At 36.8% G+C, this 21,884-nt stretch overlaps 3 protein-coding genes and 1 long non-coding RNA gene across 9 annotated transcripts; 3 read left to right on the top strand and 1 right to left on the bottom strand.

Annotated features, from left to right (window-relative positions):
• The first annotated feature begins 9,651 nt into the window (after window positions 1-9,651).
• On the top strand, window positions 9,652-14,793 carry GAUT6 (galacturonosyltransferase 6). Of its 2 annotated transcripts, XR_007176502.2 has the most exons (10): window positions 9,652-10,067; window positions 10,164-10,198; window positions 10,668-10,709; window positions 10,812-10,959; window positions 11,045-11,118; window positions 11,856-12,091; window positions 12,675-13,032; window positions 13,221-13,742; window positions 14,085-14,411; window positions 14,658-14,793. XR_007176502.2 is itself a non-coding variant. In XM_048124761.2 (9 exons), exons 1-9 carry the CDS (start codon window positions 9,962-9,964, stop codon window positions 14,358-14,360), a joined length of 1,797 nt encoding a protein of 598 aa, XP_047980718.2. In that variant the 5' UTR covers window positions 9,652-9,961; the 3' UTR covers window positions 14,361-14,607. The 2 variants fall into 2 exon arrangements, 1 of the variants encoding a protein (XP_047980718.2); XM_048124761.2 differs by lacking the exon at window positions 14,658-14,793 and having other exon boundaries at window positions 14,085-14,607.
• A 29-nt stretch (window positions 14,794-14,822) lies between these two features.
• Window positions 14,823-15,503, top strand: PSBW (photosystem II reaction center W). The gene is made up of 2 exons (XM_048124764.2): window positions 14,823-14,958; window positions 15,063-15,503. Exons 1-2 carry the CDS (start codon window positions 14,865-14,867, stop codon window positions 15,368-15,370), a joined length of 402 nt encoding a protein of 133 aa, XP_047980721.2. The 5' UTR covers window positions 14,823-14,864; the 3' UTR covers window positions 15,371-15,503.
• LOC148933696 (uncharacterized) lies at window positions 15,351-16,178 on the bottom strand. The gene is made up of 2 exons (XR_016134583.1): window positions 16,134-16,178; window positions 15,351-16,049 (listed from the first exon to the last, which is right to left on the bottom strand). It is a non-coding gene; the product is annotated as an uncharacterized LOC148933696 (long non-coding RNA).
• A 1,038-nt stretch (window positions 16,179-17,216) lies between these two features.
• GR (glutathione reductase) lies at window positions 17,217-21,714 on the top strand. Of its 5 annotated transcripts, none has more exons than XR_007176504.2 (12): window positions 17,217-17,399; window positions 17,769-18,019; window positions 18,436-18,661; window positions 18,762-19,040; window positions 19,139-19,315; window positions 19,552-19,605; window positions 19,682-19,830; window positions 20,008-20,071; window positions 20,139-20,309; window positions 20,393-20,527; window positions 21,047-21,145; window positions 21,438-21,714. XR_007176504.2 is itself a non-coding variant. In XM_048124762.2 (12 exons), exons 1-11 carry the CDS (start codon window positions 17,265-17,267, stop codon window positions 21,086-21,088), a joined length of 1,683 nt encoding a protein of 560 aa, XP_047980719.1. In that variant the 5' UTR covers window positions 17,217-17,264; the 3' UTR covers window positions 21,089-21,133; window positions 21,438-21,714. The 5 variants fall into 5 exon arrangements, 1 of the variants encoding a protein (XP_047980719.1); XR_007176505.2 differs by having other exon boundaries at window positions 21,047-21,140; window positions 21,318-21,714; XR_007176503.2 differs by having other exon boundaries at window positions 21,047-21,140.
• Window positions 21,715-21,884: the final 170 nt, after the last annotated feature.

Here is a 21,884-nt window from a genome sequence, read left to right on the forward strand (position 1 = left end):
CATAATAGAAGGCATCAGATGATTTCTTTTGAGAACGCATATAATCAAAAATCATTTGAGCATCTGAACCATCAATATTGGACATAATATCACGATAACTATTTCTAATATCAATAATATCACATCCAACATTTTTAGGTCCACCCATTATCTCCTTCAAAAGTTTGAATGCGAGAGTGGGACCAATATTACACCTGCCACAATCCTCCATAAACCTCCGATGGATAGGATCCAGATTGCGATTAGCCATCATAAAATGCCTATGCTCATCCGCAACCATTAAGTGGTTATGATACTCAACAAACTGATAAACCTCATATCCTCTGCTCTTGCCATCTGAAAAATATCTCAAATTGAGCTTCGCAAGACATTCACACCTAAATGACCAACACCTACGCTTCTTAAAAGACACTTCAGTTTATTAGGATGCATGACCAGGTATAAAATTCTTAGAACCTTGTCTACTGCAAGCCAAATACTGCCACTTAGTAATACCTTGAACTGATTTGTTACCCATTTTACGAATGCCAAAACCAACTGAACGAGCAAAATGTTCATAGAAACCAACTGCTTCTACTAATGTATTGAATTTCATACCAATCATTGGCTTCAAAGCATCATCACAAACAGGAATGTACATACCTACAAATCAGTAAAAGTATCATTTTATCATAGTATCATTTTATCCGACAAAACTATCATGTTATGCAGTAAACCTAACATTTATAAGCCAAAAGTATCATTTTAACACATAATCGACAATACATAATATAATCAAATAAGAATTTCAGTACATCAGAAACATAAACCAATCGACAACTAATATTAATTTAAAATCAAATTCAATACATGAATATGAACTCAATCAATAAGCTAAATAATAGATAATGATTGTTCCCTTCGTTATTGCTACAGATTCCATCGAAGCAAATTTTCACAGCAATTGAAGAGGTAATCAATGAATAAGAAAGCAAAATTGAAAACATCTTCCCGATCACAATTATGCGACAAATATGGAAACAAAATCTGGAGACTACGGAATAATGAACAAATCGAAGAAAATCTGGAGATGTTGAAATAAAATAGACGAGAAATATGGAAGATGAAGATGACAGAATCGATCTGTTAATTGTGAAGATGAAGATGAAGATGAGAGAATTGAGTTCAAACTGAATGAAAGCGTGAATCGCGCGTTTGGAGTAAAATTCAGAAATTAAATGAGGAAATTACATTTTTACCCCTCTGCGCCTTTTTTATGAAGTAAATCTAAGTTTTAATCTCATCCACAATATTATCAAATATGTGTGGTCCAGATTTGATTATAGAGTTATTATGTGATTTGGGGGTTATGATATGATCACATCTATATATATATATATATATATAGAGAGTTGTAATCAATGTCAAACTCTTCTTAAAGACCGAACTAGAGACCAAATCTGGGCCATTAGATCTAGTTTTTTTATGAGATATGCTGCTGTGTAAATTTTTTTCGCTCTTCATTACAAGCCAATTTTATTTCATTCTATAGGTTTATTACTTCATTCCGTACGTAATACATTGAAACTACAACATGTTTTTACTTGCTTCAACTAGGTTTTGAAATTATTCAACATATGCTTCATTCGAATTCATTGACATGAGTTTTTACTTTATTCTCATTAAAAAATGCAATTTATTCAAGTGAGTTTATTACTTCATTCAGAAACGTTATTACTTCATTGGATAAGGTTTTTACTTCATTTCAGTAGGACTTCAAATGCTTCTACACATACTTCATTCAAATAATTTATTATTATCAGCGCCGTAGCGGTGGTGATAGATATTGTAGAGAAAGAACGGCACGCGACGGCGAAACTGCATTTACGTACTAGAATGAAGTAATAATCCTATTAGAATGAAGTAAAAACCTTCTGGAATGAAGTAATATATTCTGGAATGAAGTTAAATCTTCGTAACGTGTTAGTATGACTTATGTACCTTCGGATGAATTAAAATAGACTGGTGATGAAGGAGAAAACAATTTATAAATTTGTGAATCTCATCCATAAAAAACTAGATCTAAAAGCCCTAATTTGGTATGGTTCGGTGGTTCGGTCTTTAAGAGTGGGTTTGTGGATAATGGGACTCTATATATATATATATATATATATATATATATATATATATATATATACTAACAATGCAACATTATAGACTAATAATGCACATTTTCATTCTAATAATGCACAGCGGCTAATAATGCAACATTATAGACTAATAATGCATTGATCACAATCATCCAATTCAAGGATCCAAGGGCTGAGATTAAGAAGGAAATAGGACACTTAGGGTGCAAAGGAGCCTAACGCACCCCTATATATATATCATATAACACGATTTATTCCAAAATAAATATAGGGATGTAAAGGAGCCTAACGCACCCCTATATTTATATATCATATAACAAGATTTATATCACATAAGATGCATATTTATTTCGGAATAAATCTTGTTATATGATCTATTTATGATTAAAACTATTAAATATTGATTAAAACTAAGGCGTCGTCGTACCTTATTGATTAAATATTACACTATCAAATATTGATTAAAACTATTAATTTGTTATTTAATAGTAATTTTAATAATTAAAAAAATTATTGATATTTAAAAATCAAAAATTAAAATTTAATTTTATAAAATTAAATCTAATATTGAAATAAAGAAACAAAGTGAAAGATGACAAAAGGAAAGAAGAATGATAATTTCAAACTAATATCAGATTTAGTATATCACTGAAATAATATCAAATTTAAAATGTAAAAAGACCAAATTGCCCAAATCTCCCAAAACCCCCAAAAAGGGTATTTTCGTCACGAAACAGTGAAAAAAGACTATTTTCGAGATAAACGCTTAGTCCAGGATTGTTTGGGGATATTTTTAAAGTCCAATGTTCATTGTTGAGATAAACACATAGTCCAGGGACTATTTTTGTAGTTCACTTTATTTAAATACTCCCTCCGTCCCAAGGTATTAGACCAACTTTCCCTTTTGGGATGTCCCAACATATTAGACTCATTTCCTTTTTTAGCAAAAAGCATCTATCTTATTTTATTCTCCACCTACTTTTTTCTCTCTTCTCTCCCCTGCTTTTTCCCTTTTTCATACTTTACTCTCTCCACTTTAACTATTTAAATATCAATTCCTTAAATCATGTGCCCAAAAGAAGTGAGTCTAATACTCCGGGATGGAGGGAGTAACAAATTTAGTAGTACAAGTGTACAACGTGTGACTAAACCCAACATGTCACGTGCCTTGAGTTCCGGTGGCAGTGTTGAGAGTTCAGTTTGCTTTATTCTGTGGTAAGCGGTTGCCGGTCGACATAATGTGTTGCCTCTCGTGACCGCCACGTGTCACGTGAATGAGGATAATATATGATTGTCACTGTAAAATGTAAATTTTGTTTTTTCCCACTGTACTTTTTTATATACGTATCACTGATTTAAATCAGATCATGGTTTTGAAAATCAATTTAAGTTTGTTTGACAATTAGTGATCACATCAAATTTTACTATCCAATTGGATATTGCGTTCTGAGCTTTTCAAAGTTGATGCGATCACCTAAAATTCGAGATAAATCGATCAATATATTTCACAGAATTTGCATTAGATTAACTGAAATCAATTTATATACTACTATATGTGAGCCAGAATTGATTAATATTTGACCCTCATAGGATTAAAAGTTCATCAATCATCTAACAAATCTTTAAGTTGCGTGAAAAAACCAAAAAATAATTAAAATTTAATTTTATAAGCTAAATTGAAATCGTTTTTTATTTTTAAGCTACGGAACTCTGCATAAAAATGCGTATAAAATGTGCATTATATGTATAAACATATGTGTTTTGTTGTAAGAGTGTGCATACTGCATAGTGGCAGTAAATTAAATGCAGGTTGTACACAAAACATAACTTGCTTTTTAAGATTGTTCCCACTAGGATCTCCACTAGCCATTTCCACAAAAACTGTCTGCCACATCAGCACTAGCCCTTCTCATTTTACTGCCACATCACTAGCCCTTCCCACTGCACTAGGACTTCAGACTTCCCACTAGGACTTCCACTAATCCTTCCCGCAATAAAATTAATTCACAATTTAAAATTAAAATTTATGGAATTAAAATTCGACACGAATACGAACGGGGAAATGCGAATATTTCATTAAAAAAAAACATACATCATTCGTAAAAAAAAAAATTACATAGTAGATAGAAAAAAAACAACCACATCAACGTCCACCCCTCCGCATCCAAACCTCTGCGATGATATCCTCCTGAAGTCGAATATGGGCAGCTCTTTGCCGCATGTCGATAAATGCGCCCAACCGCTCAACCTCTCCATGAGGTACCCCCATGTTCACATTCGCGCTGGCCATGCCGTGGCTTGGACCGGCACCCGTATCATCTTCGTTGGTCCACTGAGTCAGTTCGTCCCCTTCACTTTCGACAATCATGTTGTGCAAAATGATACATGCATACATGATGTCGCCGATGTTGGGAATATACCACTGCCGTGCCGGACCCCTCACCATCCCCCATCGACTCTGGAGCACACCAAATGCGCGCTCAACATCCTTGCACGCTGCCTCCTGCCGGCTCACAAAGTAGGACTTCTTTGGTCCGATCACATGCTTGATCGTCTTCACAAAGACGGGTCAGTTTGGGTATATCACATCCGCCAAATAGTATCCAATGTTGTGCTGGTTGTCGTTGGCGACGAAACTAATGGCGGGACCAACGCCATTGCACTGATCGTTGAACAGGGGCGACGACTGGAGGACGTTGAGGTCGTTGTTCGACCCGGCGACTCCAAAATAAGCATGCCATATCCACAGCCGGTAGTCAGCTACAGTTTCAAGGATCATCGTGGGATGCTTGGCTTTGAGGCCGGAAGTGTGTATCTCCTTCTAGGCGACGGGGCGGTTCCTCCACTCCCAATGCATACATTCGATGCTGCCCAACATCCTAAGGAACCCGTGCACCGACCCGTGCATATTTATCAGCCGCTGGCAGTCTTCGGGGCTCGGACGCCGAAGATACTGATCCCCGAATATCGATCTAACGCCCGCGCAAAAATTTAGCAAACACTCGACGGCTGGAGACTCCCCAATGTGGAGGTACTCGTCGAACATGTCGGTCGGGCCTCCGTACGCTAGTTGCCTGATTGCGGCAATGCACTTCTGTATTGTCGTGTGTCCGGGTTTGCCAACCGCATCCTCCCTGATCCTTAAAAACTCGTATCTTCTCTCTAAAGCACCCACGATATGCATAAACAGATGATGATGCATCCTAAAACGTCGCCGGAATAAGGCAACCCCAAAACGCGGCTGCGGAGCAAAGTAGTCCTCATACAACCGAATATGTGCAGCAATGTGGTCCCGGGGTACATGCCGCTGGCGATGGATCGGCCGAGGTACCGCCGCCGCCTACTGCCGCTGCTGCCTCTGCCGGAGCAATCGATCAATCGCCTCTTGCACAGCGAGATCCAATTCATCATCACTATCACCATCACTATCACTAGCGCCTCCGCCACTACCACCCGCACGACTACTCGTCATTATAGATATACTTGAAAAAAGAGGTTAGAGAGAGAAACTTGTCAACACAAGTGGTGTGAATGAAATGAAGTTGGGGGAGCCCTATTTATAGAGTTTAAAAAAAAAAAAAAAATTGCGGACGTCCGACCTTCGCTACAGTGGCGGACGTCCGGTCGGACGTCGATGCGAGGGGCGAGGCCATCCAACGGGCACTCGGGACAGGCGTGGGCGCCCTTCCCACCCACTACGGCGGACGTCCGGTCGGACGTCGGTAACGTCCTACCACGACGTCCGCCGTTGGAGACACTCTAAAACCAACCAATCTAAGTACATCTTAAATTAGAATTGGACACGTGGATATAATTAGTAACCTACCTATTCATATTGATGTGAGACTTAAGAAAATAAATTATTGATCATTCAATACCCACATACATGTTTTATACTATAGTTCAGTGGGGAGTGTCATATTGCTAACTCATAACTTAATTGTTAACTACAACTAAATAATAGTCATTAGATATTTAAATTAAGGGCTTAGATCATCAATAGCTAAATGTCAATACGATCAACGAAAAACATCAATAAGGCCATAGAATTAATTCCTAAAAATATCAATAGGGGTATTAATGTCAATTAACTACATGTTTAGTTATAACTAACTTTTAAAAGAAATCCCAAAACTTTAAATTCATATAACATATATCAAATTAAAGATAATTTCATAAGGATTCCAACGATATCCTACATGCATATGTTCCGACGTCAAAATTTGAAAAAAAAATTAATATTTTTTAATTTTTTCGTACAGCAAAAAATGTAACATACTATATAAAATATGTCAATATAATACATGTAGAATGTCAATATAAGCAATAGGTTAACATTTTTAAAGCATTATGTTGATATTCTCAAAGCATTGTGGTGATATTTTCGAAACACTATGTTGACATTTTCATCCAAAACCCTAATTTGGAGTTTTTTTTTATCTTTTTTTTATTTTATTAATAAAAATGAAAATTACACGTGGCAAATTGTAGACCACACGTTTTCTAAAATCCTATGGCTTTAAATTAGTTACAGTTAACAATTAAATGATGAGTTAGCAATTGATCACTCCCCAGTTCAGTGTACAAATTCCATTATAATCATGCTGCAAGTTCTTTATTAGCGGCAAATTCTAGTGGTCCATGAACATTGACATTCCATTTTAGGATTTCTTTGTTTGATTATGTTACTATTTTTTCACAAACTTTTTTTTATGTACCCTAATAAAATAGAATTGATGGCCATATATCATCAATTCTAACTGTTTTCTATTAAAGTTGACATTAGTATAAATATATTGAAGCTGCCGACGTAAAAAATAATTATAGTAGGAGCTATATATTCTAATTTTGTATAAAATAATAATTTATTTATATTTTTTTATTTTGATAAAGATTTTTGCATTTTATTTTATACAAAATACCAACAAAATTATTATACTTATTTCTCCTTGGTCACATGTGTGTCCGCACTCCGCCCATTGAAGACATCATTAGAATCATACTATTATTTGATATAATTTATTTTGATTGTTATTTAAACTAGTATCACGTCTGTGCTATGCACAGATTAATATACTTTTAACGCACTAGTATTCAATTTTAAATTAATTATATAAAATTAGAATTAATATTAACAATAAACAATATGATTAACAATTTTAGTTATATGAGAAAAAAAATCTATACAAATCAATATTGAAGCATAATAAATTTGAAATAAATCACATACTATAATGTTTAAACAGGAAGATAAAAATATATCACAGTAAAGAATTAAACACAATGGATAATTACTCATTATTTTTAAAACTTCTTTATACACAACGTTAACTTTAAAATTAAAATCAATCTCATCATTTTAAACTAAAGACAATTTTCACTCTCCAACATAATGCATTGGTAAAATCTCGTTTGTCACCACATTAGTCTAAAGCAGCCCCACTTCACCTTCTTAACTATGACATACACCGGTTGTACTCATTTGATAGTTTCAACAGCATCACTATTTATCAATTTATAACAAGCAAACATGTAGTAGATGTAGAAGAAAATTGACAGGGAATCAATACCAAGTTTGAGTCTCTCACTTTCATGCTACCTATCCACCATTATGCCATTGAAAAACCATAAATCACTACAGCATAAAAGGAGAACTAAGCTGATTTCCCAATACGTAATAGTTCCAAACTGGTTGTAGTCTTCTATCACGTCCAAATCGAGAGCACCTGACTTACAAATCAGAATAAAAACCTTTGGAAGCAGTCTTCCATAAGCTTGCTATGATCATATGGAATAGAAAAATGTACATATTCCACATGATTTATGAGCATAAAAAAATATGCCATACCATTCTTTAATTTTCGTAGGGATTCCCAAGGCCGGAGAGAGGCAATGAAAAACTCATAAAAGATAAAAGATTGCACACTTCTTATGCACTATACATAATTTATAAATGGTCCATTTACTTTACATAGTTGATAAGATACTTAATCCAGTACTTTAACTTGAAAGATAGAAATTATCAAAGGCCTTGGCATATCGCCAAGTTCCAATACATCTTATTTAACAATTGATTAGCCTATACACTTTTATCTATCTATCAGTCAATCCCTTCAAAAATTGATTAAAGAACTCAACAGCATCACTCCAGGTGACACTTGCAACCGCAGGCAGGGAGAGGCCCCAACATACTGCACTCTTGATCTAAGGGAAGATGCAAACCATGATTTCTCTCTTTGCTGCATTACCATTACCTGCAAAATCATGAGATCAATTAATCACGGGTTATACTCAGGAACGAAGTACACGACCCCGACGGCTCAAAAACCTCAACACTACAACATAATTCACTTGAAACAAAATTGAGTAAACGACCGATCACAAGTCGAACATCAAAAGTAGTCGAGTTGAGGTTCAAGTTCGTCGCAGCAGAAGCTTGAAGGCACAGCTGCAAGCTCGACTCTACCCGTCCACTCCTCTCCTGGTTTCAGGGTGATGTTCTTCTCTATTGCTGCTGCATTCACACATAGCATCTGCTTATATTCTCCATCGCCAAAATCTGCCATTGCTTTCGACTGGAAAAACCATTTCTTTGTATTAGGCCACAAACCGGAGGTTGTTGGCATTCAAGGAAACAAGATAACGGTGATACATACCCATATCAGGCAGCCCCTCCATTCTGATAACATATGTTCAATTTACCACAATTCAAACTACCTTGAAAACATGCATCCTATTAAATCCCTAATCTCAATAATTAAACCGCTATTTCAACAGAAAATATAATTTTAAAGCTGAAAGCCCACACGCAGAGAAAAAAAAGGAATTTTTACCGGATTTTTCTAAAGCAAAACCTGTTATGCACATAGCATTTCAATTATAGGTTTATGGGAATGACCTCAAGTTTGACTGGACCAGAAGTAGTTCCATCTATGACATCCACTACTCTACTAATCCAGAACTGCTCCCATGATTCCGTGAAGTATCAACATATTACTGATAAAATAAATTTTTTTATATCAATATTACAAACATTTTATAATGGCAATCTTGTGAATATTTCCAAAATTCCCCTTTTATATATGGTATAAATTTGATTGTTATAATTATCTAAATTTGATTTTCAAACATTATTAACCTAACTGGTTAATATTAGGTATATTCGTTATGAAATAAAACCCAATTATTATTATTATTTAATTATTATACTTATCCCCCTCTCCTGCTCTCGCCAAAATACAAACTCAAATATCTGAAGATGCTAAACTTTAAATTTACTTGCATCCATCAAAAAATACGTAAGTACATTGATTTCATTTTTAATTTATTAAAATGACCGTCCAAAATAAATACTCACCAAAACAGTAAAAAAAAAAACAAGAATTACCTTACCCCACATGACAGCACCGCCAATCCCAACTACATGATTACCTCGTTATTCCCGCATTTCATTTCACATCTCTACAAAGGTATACTTATATCTGTATTTATATAAATAAATAAATATACATATTATTCCATTAATAAATTCCTGATATGAACGTGCCACCACCTCCCTTCCCCGCCGTCCTCGCCTCCTAATTTCCTTTTCCATTTTCCAATTTTATTTTAAATCCTCGCTGCACATGACATGAACATGACTCCCTCGAGATCTTCCACTTCTTCTTCTCCTCCTCCTTCACCACACAGCCAAAAACCCTAGCTCCCTAAATCCTCTTCACTTTCGAGATTTCGGAAACCGGATTTTGGATTTTCCAATTTTTTTAACCGTTTTTTTTGGTTCCGCCGATGCCGAGGATCGTCGATTGACTCGATGGTGTGGAGGCTATTTGATGAAGCCATTGCGGAGATACTCGAGGATTCTGATCCTCTGCTTCCTCTCTTTCTCTGTTCTCGCTCCTATTTTTCTACTGTCGCATCGCCTCAAACATGCCGATGGTGAGCGAGCGTGTGTTTACTTTGTTTTACATAGCTAGAGTGATTGTTTTTTAGTGGAATCTGATTCATCAGCTTTCTTCGTTTTGTTTGGTGCAGTATCTGAAGAATTTATTGAAGATTTATCATTCATTGTATGAATCTCATCCTCACCTCTTACTTACATTACTGATTTTATGGTTATCTGTTTGATTGATGTGATGTGAGGGGATGCTTCCTTTGCTACTCTATCTGGCTTCAGTTCTTCTGGTAGTTGATTGGCTTGGGCAATGGAGTATCGCCGTTTGTGTGTTTTGTTTGATTATCTGTTTGCTAATTGGTTGTTTGTGCTTGGAGTTTATCTTGTCTTATATTGGTAATTTCTTCATCCCGTGACAAACACTGTTGGCGGAGGCTACACATCTCACTCCGTGACCAAAAGAAGCATCACATCTCGTGATGTACTTTCCTGGTCTTATTTTTTGGCTTCCTGCCACTATCAGCCGGATTTATCAAATGCCGTTAAATTCCTGTTATTTGTTTTAGGATTTCAATTTTCACATTAGGAGTGTATTTGTTGCCATTGAAGTTAGAACAGTTACATATGGGATTTTTGTTGTACAGAAACATAGGACGGAGGCTCATTCACTTAGTGCAATTGAGCAGGTAGTTTGACAATTGACATACTGATTTTGTCTTTGGCAGAGATGTTATATTATGTTATATTTTATTCTGATGCTCCTGCATGTCCCATGATTTTGTGGTTAGGAAGGCGTTCGAGGTTTGAAAGAACCAACGCTGCTGGTGTACAAAGATGATCACTCTAATTCGTCGATTAATGTTAGTTCTGATGATGATACAAGATTTGGCGAAGTTAGATTTGCTACAGATGGTACTCACTTACCGATAAAAAATGGTTTGTATGCTGTGTTCGCATTCGATTCAAGGTTATTTATTGAAATAAAGTTGGTGCTCACTTTTGTCTCTCAATTCAAGTTCAGCTACCAGACATGACAGAGATGGAGGTAGCCAGAAAAAAGAGCTGGAAGAAGAATTGCTGGTGTCTGATGTAAAGGTGTGTTATTGTGCTAGTAGAATATTTTACTAAAATTGAATGCATATTTAAGTTACATGCTGTAGTTACTGCTATGTATGCAAGTCCACTAGCTCTGATTGAGCGTTATGTGGAGCTTGGTAAACTTCACTGGAATTATAAACAACAATCTGTTGTTTGAAGTTTGGAGTCAGTACTTAGTGATGTATTTGACTTACGAAGAAAATATGCGGCTGGAGCCAATGTGTGTATGCTAGATTATCTCTTGAAAAATCTTCCCAGAAGTTTTTATAGGGTCAGTAGATGTTGAGAACGATTCATGAGAGTCAGACTCACATTAGGTCTCCCACACAATATCATATATTCATGTCCAAAGTTTGATTAGTTGAACAGAAGGTCATGTGATTTTATGGAGAAAGTGCTTGGGAAGTGTGGTTGGATGTAAAACTACCTGAAATATATGTAGAAAAGATCTGTTGTATTTTTTGCTTATTCTTCTGTTAACTATTTGGATACTTCCATGTTACAATGTACTATTGTGCTGTTATTCTTCTCATTTTCTTCTTTCTGTCTCTTGTATGGTCATAACAATGATATAGAGTTAAAAGTACATATGACCTTTGAAAACTTGCATCTTAATGGTTCTCTATGTACGAGATCACATTTGAAAGTGCATAATAACTGTTGTCTACAGTTTTGAGGATGATAGCAAAGCTGCTTTTCCTGTTTCTTTCATCATGTACTTTTGGTTCACACAGGAAGTGTCACATATAGGCAAGGGACATGATAACTCGGTTGCACGCACCAGACAGGGGACACGGATGGTAGATGAGACGGTAAAAGAGATGAAAGACCAGGTGATTAGGGCCAGAGCTTACTTAAACTTCACACCAACAAATAGCAGTTCTCATTTTGTCAAAGAGTTGAAGCTTCGAATGAGAGAGCTTGAACGAGCTGTAAGTCAGTCCACCAAAGATTCTAGAGTATCTAGGAGGTATGGCATTTTCTACAACTCCTAACCTTAACATTATACTATCACTTAAAAACTATATATATCAACTTCGTTCGATGTGCCCTAGATTAAATTACCTTTCTGGGGATTGTGGTTTAGCATTTTTGTATGCTATTCTGTTTAAGGCTTTTGCGCCTTTTTAATGTCTTCCATTACCTGAAAGAAATGGCATGTTTTAGTAAGTCCCGTGATGAACAACTTATGTTTACTATGAAGAGGAATTTTGTGAACTGTCATGTTGGAGTCAATTTTTTGTATAAAATTTTGTTTAGGGATGTTAAATCAGTAGTCCAATGGTTTCAGTGATTTTCTTTGAACTATGTTACAGATTACTGTTGGTGATCATACCTATCTACCTTTTAGAAAATGTTTTTAGTTGCAGGTTAAAATCATGCCGTGATTGGGCAATTTAACATTGTTTCAGCCTTTCCTAGCGAGTTAAATCATGCAGATTTGATAATACACATATTTTAGATAGATGGCTAAGAAAAATGTTGCGAAATCACAATGCTTTTTCATGAAATTTACTGGTATTGCATAAATATATAATCCACTGCTTTGTTAGTTCTCTGCAGAAGATGAAAGCAATGGAATCTACCCTGTCAAAAGCAAGTCGTCTGTACCCTGATTGTACTGCCATGATAAAGAAACTACGTGCTATGACTTATAGTGCGGAAGAGCAGGTTCGGTCTCATAGTAAACAAGAAGCTTTCCTAAGAGGGCTTGGTGCAAGAACCATACCAAAAGGCTTTCACTGCCTCTCTATGAGGTTGACCGCTGAGTATTTTAACTTGAAGCCTGAGGAAAGAGAGCTTCCTTACCAACATAAATTACAAGATCCATATCTTTACCACTTTGCCCTATTCTCTGACAATGTATTGGCTTGTGCGGTTGTTGTGAACTCAACTGTCTCCACTGCCAGGGTAAGTTGCTTTTGTTTCTTCTCTATGCCATGATTTAAATGGACAAACTTTATGAAGGCATCTATCATAATTCTAATTGAGGAGAACCGTGTCATGTTTTTGTAGGACACCTGATGTAATTGTTTTTGGGTGAAGTCAATAATGGAAATGCCTGATACTTATGAAACATTCCTCTCTTTGCATGACAGGAACCGGAGAAAGTAGTTTTTCATATAGTGAGTGATTCACTAAACGTGCCAGCAATTTCAATGTGGTTCTTATTGAACCCTCCCGGAAAAGCTACAGTCAATGTGGAGAGCATTGATAATTTTCAATGGCTAGCCACCAAATATGATGTAACTTTGGGGAAGGAAGGTTCAGTTGATCAGCGATATACTTCTGAGCTGAACCACCTCCGGTTTTATTTACCAGATATTTTTCCTCGTCTGAACAAGATTGTCTTTCTTGATCATGATGTGGTAGTGAAAAAGGATTTAACACGACTTTGGAGCATCGACATGAGAGGCAAAGTAAATGGGGCGGTCGAGACTTGTAAGGAAGGGGAGATCTCATTCCATCGTATGGATATGCTAATTGATTTCACAGACCCAATGGTGGCTAAAAAATTTAAGGCCAACTCATGCACGTGGGCTTTTGGGATGAATCTATTTGATCTTAATGCATGGAGGCGGCGGAATCTAACTGTTCTATATCACAAATACCTCCGTTTGGTCAGTAAACTTTTACCCAAATTTATTCATGTCCCTGCACACCATCTGCACTTTGTTTTTGACAGAATCAGTTTCATATCTAACTTTCATTTCCCTCTTGATTTATAATCTTTAATCGGTACTTAGTGATACTGTTCTTGTTGTTTTCCTGGGTCGATTGAAGTTACCCAAAATTTGCTTCAATGAAGAATAATTTGTTGTAATTTGGTCTCAAAATTTAATGCACATGAAACAGAAGGATTAGCCTTATATCATCTTGCAAAAATATTCTTTTTACTACCTTTCACATTTAACTTTGAATTTCAAGTTCGTTGCACATTAAGAGTTCCATTCTGCTTGCAGGGGAAACAAAGGCAATTATGGCTTGCGGGAAGCTTGCCCATAGGTTGGGCCACCTTCTACAAAGACACTCTCCCATTAGACAAGAGTTGGCATGTACTCGGGTTGGGATACGACGCAGGTGTGAGGACAAAGGACATTGAACGGGCGGCCGTTGTACATTTTGATGGAATCATGAAACCGTGGTTGGATATCGGGATAGACAAGTACAAGCACTTGTGGAATAAACATGTCAAGTTTGAGCATCCGTATCTACAACAATGCAATCTCCACGCCTAGTTGGATTCAAAACATAGCATTCTTTGTCATTTTTCAACATTTTTTTACTGTGTAAATCTCAACTCACTCATCTTTACCCTCTCTCAATATAATTTTTATTCCTTTTTTTTGACCCGGCCTCAAGATTATAGATGTCGGGCCTATTCTACCAATAACGGGCCGGAATGCTTAGATGCAGATTCTGTATATACAACTCTGTATACTCTAGTATATTACATGAGACCTTGTTAGACTTATTTATTTTTTACTTCTCTTCTGATTTTTATTAAATTTGTTGATTTTTGTTATTGGGCGTAGATGGAGACCACACTCCTTAGTGGCTGGGAGTGGATGATGTGCCACGTGGAGGAAGGTGGTTGGTTTATAATAGATTAGAAGCTAGATGCCCAATCCGTGGCGTGTGGTTGATTGTTCTCCTTTGATATAGAGAGGAACATTAGATACATACACTTGCATGCCCATACACACATACACACACAGAGTCAAGAACTGGTATCTCCTAAAATGGCCACCATCACTGCCTGCACCTCTACCTCGTTGGTCGCACGCGCCGCCCTCGTGCAGAAGGCCTCGCCCGCCCGCCCCGCGACCGTGCTCGGTAAGATCCCCCCAAACTTGGAATCTTTCAAAGTAGGATATGCTTATAAATGATCAAAGATTCTATCATATATACATGTATGATGAAGTAGTTGATCATTTCAGGTCTGCCATCAATCTCAAAGATGGGGAGAGTGAGATGCTCCGTGGAGGGGAAGCCAGAGGGGAGTGACAGCAAGTTGGGGATGGGTGGTTCGATGATGGCTGCAGCGGTGGCGGCGGCGATGTCGAGCCCGGCAGCGATGGCACTGGTGGATGACAGAATGAGCACAGAGGGAACAGGGCTGCCATTCGGGTTGAGCAACAACCTCCTTGGGTGGATCTTGTTGGGTGTGTTTGGTTTGATTTGGGCTCTCTACTTCATCTATGCTTCCTCTCTTGAAGAGGATGAGGAATCAGGCTTATCTCTTTGAACCTCTGCTTATATATGATATCCTTCTTCATGTAAAACATCTTCATCTTCTGTCTGTAATTTTCTCAATTTCGAGAATGTTTCTGATTAGACGTACCATAATACTACCTTTGCTTTTCCTGCAATTATTTTAATAGTGCTTGATCATCATTATTATGTGTGAACCGGCAATACATATATGGAACATCCAATTTAAACAAGATTTTGTTCGAAGAGAGAAAATTAATGAAATTTTTACGAGATTGCAAATATATGGAAGCAAATAACGATGGCTGATACTTGATCTGAAGACACTAAAAGAAACAATTATTCTCAAACGTCTAATTCAGCGGGAAGTCTTGGAACACAACTTTTTATGTGTATATCCCATATTGATCACAAGATATAATAAACATAGGGTTTCTGTTGATTTGGAAGGCCAACATAGATTTTCCATAGATCACAATAAAAGTATGAAAACTGCTTGAAAGTTTGCAACCCAAAAAATCTGCTAGCTAGTTTCCAGATTATCCTTGCAAATGAAAAATCTGTGATCGATAGTTCCCAAAAAGGTGTTGGAAGGATTGTACAAGATCACAAAGGAAATCACGCAGTATCAAGAGAGAACGTAATTTCCTTCATGATTTTGTGCATTCCTGCTGATTGCTTTCCAAAAAAGGTACACAAGCCATCTTCAATTCCTGCTACGTAGGGGCAGAGAACTTCTTAGAATTTGAGGAGTATGTATATGTGGTGAAATTTGGAAAAAAATTTAGCAGAATTACCAAGTAAAATTTATGTGTGATGAACGACCTCACTTTTGTGTTTAGTTTTACTTGGAGAATTAATCAAAGGTGAAGCTATGCACTTGCAAGGTTGCCGAAAATATATTAGTCGTTGGATAAGCCACGAAATAAAGTCGTTTTCTGTGGCGAAATTAGAGCATCCGCATCGCGTCTTGATGTGGGCTCTATCTCGTCTCGAAGAGACGAGACCGCATCGAGACAGCGATGCGGCCTCCATCTCGTCTCGACGAGACGGGACATCTCGTCCCGTGTCTCCTTCCGAAGAGGCCGGCCTCGAGACGTCTCGCCCACTCGCCGACCCGCGAGTGGGCGTCGTTTATATCCGTTAAAATTAGTTTTTTTTAAAAAAATCAGAAAAAATTAAAAAATTAAAAAATATATATATAAAAAAATTCCAAAAATTATACTAGCCGTTTATAGCCGTCTTTTTCAAATTTGTAATTTTTTTCCAATTTTTTTAAAGCCTCCAATCACTTCTATAAATACCAAATCTTTCCCATAAATTATCCACCATAAAAAACTCTCTATTCTCACTCAAATTTTTTCAATGGTGTGTTTTTTTAATTTTTTTATGATTTTAATTATGTATTTTTAATTTTTTTTAGGATTTTAATTATGTATTTTTTAATTTTTTAGGCCTTTAAATTGTAATTTTTATTTTATTTAATGAAATGTGTTTTTATTAATTGAATTTGTTGGAATTAAAAATAAAAAATGAAATTGAATGAATAGTTAAGGGATGAGATGGTTAAGAGATGGAGGGATGCAGGTGTTGTCTCTTAGTTAATGGGGTGAAAAGTACAGTAGAGCCCATGAATAATGAAGAGATTAGATGGTTAAAAAACGGGATAAGAGACCGGGATGCTGAAGGCCTTAGTGAATTTTTTCGCGAAACTATTAAAAAAGAATTCAATGATTTGTTACCGAAGTAAACAAACTATGTATGCTAATATGCAATATCGAATATAATAATCAAATAATCAGCCAATTTAGAAATATAGTTATGTGTTGAAAGTAATCCCAAAAAACAATTTTATTTAATAGAAGGCAGAAAAAGTTTGTGGTTAAAAGACGAAACTCGATTTGAGTCACTCAACTCAGCACAAAGAAATGGCGGCGACGAGAGTCATGGCATCGGCGGGTAACGCCGTCTCCACGCCTCAAAGCCTCAATCTCTGCTTCAGAAACGGCAGGTTGCTCTCGCAGAAAAAACGCCTCTTCTTCGTCCACGATTCTGGCAAAAAGGTAATGCAAAAACTCGGATGTATTATGCTGTTTTCGTCTTCTATTTGAATTTGATTGGAAATTTACGTTTAATTGGAGGACTGAGCTGTGGAATCTGAAATTCGTTTCCTCATCTTTCGTATTATGCTGTGTTGATGTTACAAGTTTTTCTCAATTGCTGCCCTTGAATCGAAGGGGAAATGTATATGAATAGTCAAATTGTTCTATTATAGCTAGAATTGAGAGTTTGATGGATTAGGCTGACCAATGTATATACATTGTGTCAGCTGCCAAATTTGTAAATTATACCAAAGTCGTGGAAATGATTTTGGAATTAATGGAAATAGCTGACATGAGGTTTCTACCAAACTGTGGGTACATATTGATCAGCTGATGCTAAGCGTTGTACCTTCCTTCCCTTGTGCACACCGGAGCCGCCGCTTTACCACTGCGGTCCGGGCAGAGTCCACCAATGGCTCTGAGCCATCTGCACCATACGACTTCGACCTCTTCACTATCGGTGCTGGCAGCGGAGGTGTTAGAGCCTCTCGCTTCGCAGCCAATTTTGGAGCTAAAGTTGCGGTTTGCGAGCTGCCGTTTGCTACCATATCATCCGACTCTGCTGGAGGCGTTGGTGGCACGTAAATATTTTCCTCTCGTTCTTTTTCTAATATTTATAATGTATATACAGAATATTTTGTCACGATTGTTATGTTTGTCGTTCTGTATAGTTATATTTGACTTTCACATGAATATGGTTCCAACATCTGGGACTGCTGCAGTTAATTATGAATATTGAAGTGTGGAGCTTACTGCAGTTTAAGTTAGATATCAGTGAGCTATCAAGCTTCTCGAGTCTAAAGTTTTACATGAGTCGTTTTAATCTCTTTGAAGGGCCAATGAATATCCTTTTTACTTTTAAGTCTAGCTGAAACAAGTTTCTTTTATCATGTTCTCTTTTAGTAGAATTAAACTTGAGGAGATCTTTATTTCAAGTTAGTGCTTTTACTTTGGAAGCACTTTAAATTGACTTCAGCCTCTGGTAAACCTTGTGAAGGTGCGTGCTCCGTGGATGTGTTCCTAAGAAACTCCTTGTATATGCATCCAAATTTTCTCATGAATTTGAAGAGAGTGGTGGATTTGGATGGAGTTATGAGGCAGAACCTAAACATGATTGGAGCACCTTGATTGCAAATAAGAATGCTGAACTTCAGCGCCTTGTCGGGATTTACAAAAACATATTGAAAAATTCTGGAGTCATGCTACTCGAAGGACGTGGCAAGGTTGGTGATATCCTACAACAGTAGCGTGTTGGCAATCAGTTTTATTCGGCGTTCTTGAGTCTCTTGATTGTTCTATGGTCATTTGTAACTTCCTTTGCAGATTGTGGATCCACATACAGTGGACGTAGATGGAAAACTCTATTCAGCAAAGAACATTCTTATTGCAGTTGGAGGGCGCCCATTCATTCCTGATATTCCTGGAAGTGAATATGCAATAGATTCTGATGCTGCCCTTGATTTACCTTCAAAGCCTAAGAAAATTGCTATAGTTGGGGGTGGTTATATCGCAGTTGAGTTTGCTGGTATCTTCAATGGATTTAAGAGCGATGTCCATGTATTCATAAGACAGAAAAAGTTGTTGAGAGGATTTGATGAAGAGGTTGTTTTTTCCATGACGAGTTCATCATACCCCTGTAAAAAATGCTTCATCCAATATGTCCTGTGCTTATGTTAAAAATTCCTTCTCTTGTTCTGCAGGTCAGAGACTTTCTTGGCGAACAAATGTCATTAAGGGGTATTAATATCCACTCTGAGGAGACACCTCAAGCTATAGTTAAGTCATCAGATGGGTTACTGTCTGTGAAAACAAACCAAGGAACAGTTGATGGGTTTACTCATGTCATGTTTGCAACAGGACGAAAACCAAATACGAAGGTTAATATTTCCTATGTTGTGAGATTGCATGATCATCAATTTTTTAATGTACTTGTTAATAGTTCTTTTATAGTACACATGCTTGTGTTCAATACAGAGCCTTTGTTATGATTGAAAGGCCGATAAAAGACTGGATCATATTTGTTGATATGTTGGATCTGTTATTATCCGCACGGCTTCATTAGTACACGACATAGAAATAACAGATCTTAATTGGTTTTTGGCTTCCCCAACAGAATTTAGGTTTAGAAGCTGTCGGAGTGAATTTGTCAAAAAATGGAGCTATAGAGGTATTGTCATCTAAGCTTTCTCTCTGTATATTGTCAAGTGAATAGTAATGCAGCTTCTCGTTTTTGATTTATTCAGGTTGATGAATTCTCTCGAACTTCTGTTCCATCAATTTGGGCGGTAGGAGATGTTACTGACAGAATAAATTTGACCCCAGTTGCCTTAATGGAAGGAGGAGCACTAGCAAAAACTCTATTTGCAAATGAACCCACAAAACCTGATCACAGGTGCGATTTCTAATATGGTGAAATCTTTGGTAGATTAGAAATGTTAGTAATAGATTAAGCCATATAAATTGCTTGAATATATCAATTAATTGTTTATTGAGATTTAAGGAACCACAATGATTCACCCTATGGTAAGCTCTACCAGTTATCCACCTGAACACATTTTGTCTTATGCAGTGCTGTGCCATGCGCGGTCTTTTCTCAGCCTCCTATCGGGCAAGTTGGTCTTACTGAAGATCAGGTGAGAATGATAGCATGTATAGCTGTAATTTGATGGATTTCCATCTCTGATGTCAAATATTTTGCAGGCAGTGAAGGAATATGGTGATATTGATATTTATACATCAAATTTCAGGCCTCTAAAGGCCACCCTTTCTGGCCTGCCGGATCGGGTCTTCATGAAACTTATTGTATGTGCGAAAACTAACAAAGTCATCGGTCTGCATATGTGTGGTGAAGAATCAGCAGAAATTGTCCAGGTTGCCTCCTCTGCCTAGTTTAATTTTGTACTGTCAAATATCTCTTTTTACTTGATGGTCTCATATTTAAATTCTGATTCCAGGGATTTTCTGTTGCTGTGAAAGCTGGGTTGACTAAGGCTGATTTTGATGCAACAATTGGTATCCACCCAACTGCAGCAGAGGAATTTGTCACCATGAGAACACCTACGCGGAAGATCAGAAGTGCTCCATCTGAGGTAATGCCAATTCTGCATTTTTCTATCGTAAGTTTTAGGCTCTCTGGAAAGTCCAACCCATGCCATTAGAAGTTCTCTTCCTATTCTGTAATTGAGAATACAATTACTTGCACTGACTTGTATCAGTGAATTAGGAACCATTTTCCCTTAACCTAAACTCACCTAGGTCTATAAATAAATTGGTTTGTTTGAAACTGATGTTTCTAATGTATTTCTGAAGTTTATTTCGAAGGGTTGAATTTGCTATAAAAGATCAAGAGATCAATCATGAATTCATAAACCGTCTATAGGGGTAAGATGATGTATTAATTTATGAGAGGGACAGATATGCGAATGGCTTATTATTTTAACTACATCGAGGCTGCATGACCTTGAACTGTTTCCTGCGCAAAATCCCGTTTTTCTTTTATAACTCGAGTCAATAGAACTTAAAACCTCCAACTCCAGACGTTGCTTCTTAGTATTTCCATTTGAATCGTATTTAATCTTCTTATTGTTGTATCTTTCACATCATTTCAGGGAAAATCAGATTCTGATGCCAAAGCTGTTGCTGGTGTTTAATTCGAGTTTATGCAACGAAAAACTGCTGCATCGAAGGATATACATGTATGGGGTAAGGCATGTAATCACCATAAATAGCCATTCCCTCTAAACTTGCATCATTCTCTCTTCTGCTGCTTTTATTATGTTGATCTTATGTCTTTTCTTACTGCTGTGTTATTATAATTTAAGAAAAATTATGTATCTGAATCCAGATCAGTGGCTCTAAACCCGGGTCTCATTTTTCTAGGCCCGATGAGGCGATGAATCTGGACCTAGCAAGATCCGGGCCATTGCCATCCTCGAGTCTCACTTTCAGAGATTATTAGCTGCTTGAGATTTTAACTTGTCTACGATTTCGTGTTGGCAGTAATCCACACCGGGCCAGTCGAGTGACCTCAGTCGTTGCCCTTCTCCGGACAGCTGTGCAAAGCTAGAATGAGTATATTGCATATGCAGTTGATGAAAGAGACGAAGCAAAAGCGGCTGTAAAAAAATGTGTTTCTTCTGTTCACCTTCTTGCATAGATGCGATTTCTCATTGGTTTTGTTTAGTATGTTTATTTAATATTTATGGGTTTGTTTGATAGAATCTTATTATAAGAGTTTGAGACTTTTCGATGCCAAAAATCAACTTTGCTTCCGTAATCCGTTTATATTAAGCACCTATGATATATTTTATTAATATTATTGAAGAAATGAAATCATCTGGATGGAGGAATTCCAACTATCAAATCAAATGGAGTAACTAATATTCCAAATTAATTATATCATCTACTCTTAGAAATTGTGAATATATTTTACGAATGATTATCTTA

The sequence above is a fragment of the Salvia hispanica genome, chromosome 1 (genome assembly GCF_029641045.1).
Source record: "Salvia hispanica isolate PSC_SH4W2 chromosome 1, Shi_PSC_v1, whole genome shotgun sequence".
NCBI classification, from domain to species: Eukaryota; Viridiplantae; Streptophyta; class Magnoliopsida; order Lamiales; family Lamiaceae; genus Salvia; species Salvia hispanica.

Coding starts and splice junctions, on each gene's coding strand:
- GAUT6 (XM_048124761.2), top strand. CDS start 9,962: ATGAAGCCATTGCGGAGATACTCGAGGATTCTGATCCTCTGCTTCCTC. Junction 10,960..11,044: donor TCACTTACCGATAAAAAATG/GTTTGTATGCTG, acceptor ATTCAAGTTCAG/CTACCAGACATGACAGAGAT. Junction 11,119..11,855: donor TGCTGGTGTCTGATGTAAAG/GTGTGTTATTGT, acceptor TGGTTCACACAG/GAAGTGTCACATATAGGCAA.
- PSBW (XM_048124764.2), top strand. CDS start 14,865: ATGGCCACCATCACTGCCTGCACCTCTACCTCGTTGGTCGCACGCGCC. Junction 14,959..15,062: donor CCGCCCCGCGACCGTGCTCG/GTAAGATCCCCC, acceptor TGATCATTTCAG/GTCTGCCATCAATCTCAAAG.
- GR (XM_048124762.2), top strand. CDS start 17,265: ATGGCGGCGACGAGAGTCATGGCATCGGCGGGTAACGCCGTCTCCACG. Junction 17,400..17,768: donor TCCACGATTCTGGCAAAAAG/GTAATGCAAAAA, acceptor CATATTGATCAG/CTGATGCTAAGCGTTGTACC. Junction 18,020..18,435: donor GCTGGAGGCGTTGGTGGCAC/GTAAATATTTTC, acceptor AACCTTGTGAAG/GTGCGTGCTCCGTGGATGTG.